At 49.8% G+C, this 7,619-nt stretch overlaps 1 protein-coding gene across 1 annotated transcript; it reads right to left on the bottom strand.

Annotated features, from left to right (window-relative positions):
• Positions 1-5,803: 5,803 nt before the first annotated feature.
• Positions 5,804-7,370, bottom strand: LOC136294289 (zinc finger protein 239-like). Its single transcript, XM_066191926.1, has 3 exons — positions 7,359-7,370; positions 6,661-6,739; positions 5,804-6,474 (listed from the first exon to the last, which is right to left on the bottom strand). Exons 1-3 carry the CDS (start codon positions 7,368-7,370, stop codon positions 5,804-5,806), a joined length of 762 nt encoding a protein of 253 aa, XP_066048023.1.
• Between the last annotated feature and the right edge of the window lie 249 nt (positions 7,371-7,619).

Below are 7,619 nucleotides of genomic sequence, written 5' to 3'. Positions count from 1 at the left end.
TTCCTTCTCTGTGGGAGTGTAGTTGGCTTCGGATCCTCTGTAGCTTCGGCTCCAGAATTTCAGTGGTCGTCCTTGAGTCTCACCCGGCACTTTCTGCCAAAGGCTCCATGACAGACCATGGCTCCCGGCTGCAGAGTAAAGCACATTCTTCACCTCTGATCCCGTCTTGACTGGGACAAGGGCTACTGCATGAGCGATTTCTTGCTTGATCTGCGCGAAAGCTTGCTGTTGTTCTGGGCCCTAGTGGAAATCGTTCTTCTTGCAGGTAACCAGGTAGAGAGGGCTCACGATTTGGCTATACTCGGGAATGCGCATCCTCCAGAAGCCTATGGCACCTAGGAAAGCTTGTGTTTCCTTCTTGTTGGTCGGTGGAGACATTGCAGTGATCTTATTGATGACTTCGGTGGGAATCTGACGCTGTCCATCTTGCCATTTCACTCCTAGAAACTGGATCTCTCGAGCAGGTCTCTTGACTTTGCTTTTTTTGATGGCAAAGCCGGCCTTCAGGAGAATCTGAACGATCTTCTTTCTCTTCTCAAAGACTTCTGTTGCTGTGTTTCTTCACACGATAATGTCGTCAATGTATTGCAGGTGTTTTGGAGCTTCACCCTTTTCCAGTGCAGCTTGGATTAGTCTATGGCAAATGGTGGGACTGTGCTTCCACCCTTGGGGCAGTCAGTTCCAGGTGTACTGCACGCCCCTCCAGGTGAAGGCAAACTGAGGCCTGCATTCTGCTGCCAGAGGAATGGAGAAAAAGGCATTTGCAATATCAATGGTCGCATACCATTTTGCTGCCTTGGATTCCAGCTCATACTGAAGCTCCAACATGTCTGGTATGGCAGCGCCCACTGGTGGTGTGACTTTATTTAGGCCACGGTAATCTACTGTCAGTCTTCATTCTCCACTGGACTTACGCAAAGGCCATATACGGCTATTGAAGGGTGAACGAGCCTTGCTTACTACCTCTTGGCTCTCTAGCTCACGAATCATCTTATGGATGGGGACGACAGAGTCTCTGTCGGTGCGATATTGCCGACGGTGCACTGTTGCTCTGGCGATCGGCACCTGTTGTTCTTCAACTTTCAGTAGTCCCACAGCAGAGGGGTCGTCTGAGAGTCCAGGCAAGGTACTCAGTTGTCTGATGCCTTCTGTCTCTAGAGCAGCTATGCCAAAAACCCAGCGGTATCCTCTTGGGTCTTTGAAATACCTATTTCTGAGATAGTCTATGCCCAAAATGCATGGGGCCTCTGGACCAGTCACAATGAGGTGTTTCTGCCATTCATTCCCAGTTAGACTTACTTCAGCTTCCAGTACAGTCAGCTCCTGGGATCCTCCGGTCACCCCAGAAATGGAAATGGGTTCCACTCCCACGTACCTTGATGGCATCAGAGTACACTGAGCACTGGTATCAACCAGAGCCGTGGGTCATCTTTGTGGGTCAGATGTTCCAGGCCATCGAATCCACACAGTCCAGTAGATCCGATTGTCCCTTTCCTCTACCTGGCTAGAGGCAGGGCCTCCCTATTCTTGGTCATGGCATACATTGCTCTCTTCTTGTAAATATGTTTCTGAGGTTCCTTCAAGAGGATCAGTCATATCATCATTCTTGTACCGTCTGGAGTTCTGTGCAGGAGAGACCGGAGCAACATTGATTCTAGATGGGCTCTTTGTGGTAGGTGTTTCTCTTTTCAGTTCACGTACCCGGGCTGCTAAGGAGGAGGTGGGTTTTCCATCCCACTTCCTCATGTCTTCTCCATGCTCCCAAAGAAAAGACCAGAGGTTGCCTCGTGGTGTGTATTTTCTCTTCCTGGCTGGGGAGCGCCTGCTCCTCATGGCAGAGACTCTCATCGGCTCTGGTGGGATACGGTAAATTTCTTCCTTAAGTTCTTTTTCAGTTTCTGATGGCTTTCTTCAATCAAGTTCCGGACTTGCTCAGCCAGTCTTGTTTCCACAGACGAGACATGGGTACGAACTGGGGCAGTGACAGTGTCCTCGTAAATTCTTAGTTTATTAGCCAAGACACCTACCCTGTCCTCACCTCCCCTCCATTGCAGTGTTGCCAGGTAACGTGAGTACATCTCGGGTCCAAGCCGTGCAAATCTCAACCACATCCATGATGTGCACTGGACACCATCTGGGTTTTCAGGAAATCTCTCATCTTCTGAAAAAATGATCTCCAACACAGCCAATTCCCTCAGGCATCGGATACCTTGTTCTATTGTGTTCCATTTTTCTTGGTGCACTTGGAGGTCTTCTTTACAAAGGTATCTATCCTTCACACTTGTTAGCAGTCGCTGCCAGAGGCTGAGAGGTTCTTGGCTTTTCTCAATTCCTTGGTCAATGACCACATCCCGGGACAACGATCTCAGTTGCCTGGCCTCACTTCCATCTAGAATGGTGTCATTGGCTGCAGCGTCCCAGATGCAGAGCAGCCAGGTCAGGATGGACTCGTTGGTCTGGCGGGTGAATTCCCTTCGCAGGTCACGCAGCTGACCTAGAGATAGAGAGCGAGTGATGATTTCTGGCTTTGTCTCTTCTGCTGAGTGTGAAGGTCCTGCTGCACCCTCATCAGTCACTATGCGGACTGATTTGGTCCTTGATTTCTTCTTCTGAACGGGGGCAAGGGCTACTGGTTTAGGCTGTTCCGGTTCAGTGATGGTTTGTGTGGAGATGCTGATGGCACCCTTAGTCCCTTTCTCCTCTGTGACAGTCTGCATAGATGTGGACACTGTTGCTTCACTTTTGGCTTTTTCTCTTCTGTGAGGGTCTGTGTAGATGAGGACACTGTTGCCTTGCTTTTGGTTCCTTTCGCTTCTGTGACACTCTGTGTAGACATTGATATTGTTGCTCTGCTTCTTTTTCCCTCTTCCTCCAGAACATGCTGTATTACACTAGGTAGTGTTTTGATTCTAAGCATGGTGCGAACCGTGCAGAGAAGACAAAGCAGGACTAACAACAACATCATGATGTCCTTGGCATCCAGAAGGTACTCCATATTTTCAAAAACTGCTGTGTTATGCTTGAAAAGCTGGAAAAAAATCATTCTTCACCCCTCCCCACAGGGGCTGGGTGAGATTGTTGAGGCCCCAGATGTAGTATCTTAGACCAGAACAAGAAAACAAAACTGGGTGTACATTCTGAATAATGTTCATTGCCACGGAGTTTATCAAGCAATGGACATAATAGACCACTAAAGCAATTTTAGTACCATACCCTGGTCTACGCAGGAGCATTAAGACTGGCAGATAGTGCCCCAGTTGTGGAAAACTATAGAGAGATAGATATAAGACACATGTAAGCATATTGAGCATCATAGCCAACAGGTGTCTTCAATACAAAATTGTAATTCTGACTTTTCTCAATGCCTTGTGCCCCACCTTGGGCGCCAAAAATGTAGTAGTTTGAAGGCAAAACAAATGAGAGACTCCAAGTCAGAGATACAATTTAATAGAAAAAAAAGAAAGAAAGTAAACTAGAATAGATGCAATAATACAAAAAACCACTGACAGAGTCAGAATACAACCTGAGCGTAGTGATGGAAGCAGTCCAGATGAGGTGGCCTTCCTCAAGCAGTGATCCTGTAGAAAGGTCTGGTAGCTCGGGTCCTCTGGGAATCCAGTGGGTAAGCGCCCCTCTGGTGTTCAGAGTCTCAGCGTATACCCAGGCTGGAATTCTTGGTTCCTCCCTCTGGGCGGAGCATCTCACAATGGGATGGTGAGTCATGTGATAAGGCCTGATGGGCCCATTAACAGGAGGTAGTCCAGGAGGGGGTTATCTGTGAGCTGTGTAGCAAAGGTGCTGATGGCCCATTAACAGAAGATAAGCCAGAGTGGAGGAGGCAAGGAGCACTGCCTCACCTGGTTTCAACAGTTCATGAAGATGGTGATAGAATATACTTCAACCCAAAACAGCCCCGTGGTGCATTTGGTACTGAGCCCTGGAACCTCAGAGCCTGAGAGGAGATTGCACAAACCTTTCCAGGAGTCGAGGTCTGAGGAAAAGCCCAAAGTGTCAGGAAGCATTAATGATTCCCACTGAGGTCCGTGTCCAAAACAGGCTCCTCATGGAGTCCTTGGAGGAGAGAATTGGAGGCCAGGATTGCACAAAAGCTTCTCAGAGACTCAATGTGGGAAGGAAAATACAAACTACCTTAAAACCTTTGAGTATCTCAAAGCATTAATGAGCCCCACTGAGTGTCAATGCAAAGCTCTAAATGGACTAATTAAAGCAGATAATTGGAGGCCTTGATTGCACAAATCTGTCAGACACTTAGTGGCACAAAATGGCACTTAAATTAACCAGAACTTGCCCTGGCCCCCAAACACACGCTGGAGATGTTTGGGGCCATTCATCATTTCTCTGCTCGCCAGCACCGAAGCAACGGACTCTGGCTGCAGCTCTGAGCTGGTGCCCAAGGCAACCAACCACCTCTGGCAATGGGGCTGCATGGAGCTGCTCTCAGGAAACCCCCCAAGAGTTGGGGAGTGCCCCAACACCACCTCAGAAACTTGGGATGCACCAAAATTCTTTCAGGAATGCAGAATACCCAAAAACTCACTCAGAAATGGGTTACTCCTTTCTTCACCATCCCCAACCTTATGTGTCTCATCCCAGACTCCACCACACCGTCCCCAGTCCCCACCACAACACATCCCACCCCTGATAGACATCAAGACCCCCTTCTCAAGCCTGGTTTCCCCCATCCCACCCCTCCCAAGCCCCCTCCCCCCCATCCTGCTCCACCCAATGCCCATCTCACCCCTCCTGATCTGCAGCACATTTCACCCAAATCCCCTCCAACCCCATCACACCTTGAGGGGCTGTGGAATTGAGTCATTTTGGGGTGAGATTGAGTAGTATTCAGTGGCAGTGAGTGGTTTTGAGCTGAGAAATCAATCCTGACACGGTGCCGGAGCCGGCTGGCCCTTCCACGGCACCATGCTGGGAGTGGGACACTCCCCAGGAGCAGGATGACCTAAGGAGTGGCTTGGAGATGATGCTCTACGGCACTTTGGCTGTTACCAGGTACACGGTGGGGACAAGGACGAGAGGGAGAGCTCCAGTCTGGGTTCCAGAGGGTTTTATTCCAGTGGAGGGCCCAGGAACTGAAGATGGGCAGCTGTGTGCCAGCTCTTTTAAAACAGGGGAGGTTTCAGGGGAGGGTTCAAATCTTTAGCCAAGGGTAAGAGAGTAGGGGAGGAGTGAAAGGTGGGGTTCACATTTGACAAACCAAGAGGGAAAACAAGGGGAGGAGCGTGGGTCACGTGAGCCAATGGGGCTTTGAGGGTCGGGGGATTGACAGGGAACAGTCTGGAAGGAAGGGGCAGGTGGGGGAAGGATTGACAACTGGGTAGGTGGGTACAAACTAGGAGTAAACCAACAGCCCAGGGAAGTAATAGAACAAACCAATAGAACCAAGCACACCACAACACAATCCCTCTTGTCTTTAGGAGTGCCAAGCAATGGAGACAACCACAACAAATAGCCCCCCAACACCCATATCCTCCCCAAGTATCTCCCTGAATCCCAGATTCCCCCAAAACACTTTACAGTGAGGCTTTAGATGCTTTCAATGAATTTGTTGATTTTACTCCAATTTTGTGTGTTTTAAACAGATGAAAATGAATCAAAAGATTGTTAGGGACCACCAAACAAAAGGACCACCAGCTCAGTGTCTCCCCAGTGCAGATCACTGGGAATGTGGGTCATCAGGGTTCTGCCCAATTTTGGTGCTCCAATATGGGTTGGAGTTAGAGCAATGCAGAAAAATCTTCCCACAGTCGGGGCACTTGCAGAGCTTCCCTTAGTAATGCCTCCGTTGGTGTTGGGTCAAGTTAGAGCTCTGGGTGAAGCTGTCCCCACACTGGGGACACTTGTAGGGCCTCTCCCCAGTGTGGATGCGCCGGTGGGTGAGGAGGTGGGAGTTTTGCTTGAAGCCCTTCCCGCAGTCGGGGCAGCGGAAGGGCCTCTCCTCTCTGTGAATCCGCTGGTGCCTCAGGAGATTTGAGCTGGTCTGAAACCCCTTCCCACACTGGGAACACTCGTAGGGCCTCTCCCCGGTGTGGGTCATGTGGTGGAGGATCAGCTGGAATCTCTGGTTGAAGCCCTTCCCACATTCCCCACACTTGTATGGCCTTTCCCCAGCGTGGATGCGCTGGTGGCGGATCAGGGTTTTCCTCTGGCTGAAGCTCATCCCACACTCCAAACACTTGTGGCGCTTCTCCCCATCGTGAAGCTGCTCATGGACCACCAGCTCAGAGCCCCGGCTGAAGCTCTGACCACCTTCCTGGCACAAGGTGGGTCTTTCCTCCCCAGAGCACCCTGGGATGGGTTTGGAGCCCGTCCTCCTGTGGGATCTCTGAAGCTTTTCCTCTCCATTGTATGCCTGTGTAGTGGAGGTGCTGAAAATGGCCTCTTTCATGACATTCTGCCTTGGGGATTTGTCCTCTCTGGTCTCCATCCTCAGCTCCTTCTCTGGGGGAGGAAGGACAAGGAGAGGATGGGATTTGCCTCCGTGCCAGAGGGAAGGGGAAGGAGATCCCCCCAGTTCATCCCCAGCAGGACGGCGTCGGCAGCGGGGTTGTCCTGCAGCCGGGGGCCATGCTGGGCTGGGAGATGCAGCAGGAGAGAGGGGGAAAGGGGCCCTGACTTCCTCCTCACCTGCCTGGCTGTCCTGGGGCATCTTCCTCTTCCTCAAAGCCTCCTCCTTCATCTGGTCAAGGTTTGAGAATGAGAAATCCTGGTTAGGGGAAAAACAAGGGATGAGCACATTGAATCTTAAGGTCCCTCTGCCCAAGTGCATCTCTAGAAGTCACCAGCCATCTGGATTTCTGTACTAGTTTGAAAGCCAACCAGTGAGAGAACCCAAGTCAGCATTATAGTTTAATAGGAAAGTTAAAAAAAAAGGGCAGAAAACTGGCTTTACCTGACAGAATCAGGATACAACCTGACAGCCTGTTGGTCAGGGTGGTGGTAGCAGTGTGATTAAATGGTGGCTGCAGTCCTGTTTAAATGATTGATGTGGTTCTGTTGAAGCGGTGATCTTGTAGAAGGGTCTGGTCTTCAGCTGGAAGTCCAGTGCTGGTTTTGGAGCTCTAGTCTTCTAGCAATCCAGTAGAAAGGCTCCCCTGGTGTTTCAAAACCTCAGATTATATCCAGGTGGGAATGCTTTGTCCTCCCACTGGGTGGAACATCTCACAATGGGATGATGTATTTTATGAGTCATGCAGTCAGGCCTTGATGGGCCATTTAGCAGAGATATCAGCCATTGACTGTTATCAGGGATGAGTCATAGAGAGGATGAAGAATGCTGCCTCACTTATCTTAACAGCTGACATAGATGGTGATAGAATACATACCTTTGGTCCCATCTTACACTGTAACCTAAGACATTACCCACCTCATATTCTGTATCATCTCTGTCATACCCAAATCAATTCCCTCCTTTAACTGTGCTTACACAGTGAAACCTTATACAAAGTTCTCATTTAAAATTAGGTCTCCTTGTGGTACACCACGTGTTTCCCCATATTTCTGCATTACCCACCAGGTATAACCAGGTCCTTGAGCATATCCCACAGAGGGGTTTGTCTTTGCCTGTGGTGGGACTAATCCAAAGA

This window comes from Chamaea fasciata, unplaced genomic scaffold, assembly GCF_029207755.1.
Source record: "Chamaea fasciata isolate MVZ Bird 193981 ecotype frontalis unplaced genomic scaffold, bChaFas1.0.hap1 SCAF_9, whole genome shotgun sequence".
Lineage (NCBI taxonomy): Eukaryota > Metazoa > Chordata > Aves > Passeriformes > Sylviidae > Chamaea > Chamaea fasciata.
This window is presented reverse-complemented; position numbering and strand designations above follow the sequence as displayed.

What these genes read in the sequence shown, in the direction of transcription:
- LOC136294289 (XM_066191926.1), bottom strand. An exon ending in GCCCCAGGACAGCCAGGCAG is followed by an intron (nt 6,475 to 6,660) that starts GTGAGGAGGAAG and finishes TTCCTCCCCCAG; the next exon opens with AGAAGGAGCTGAGGATGGAG.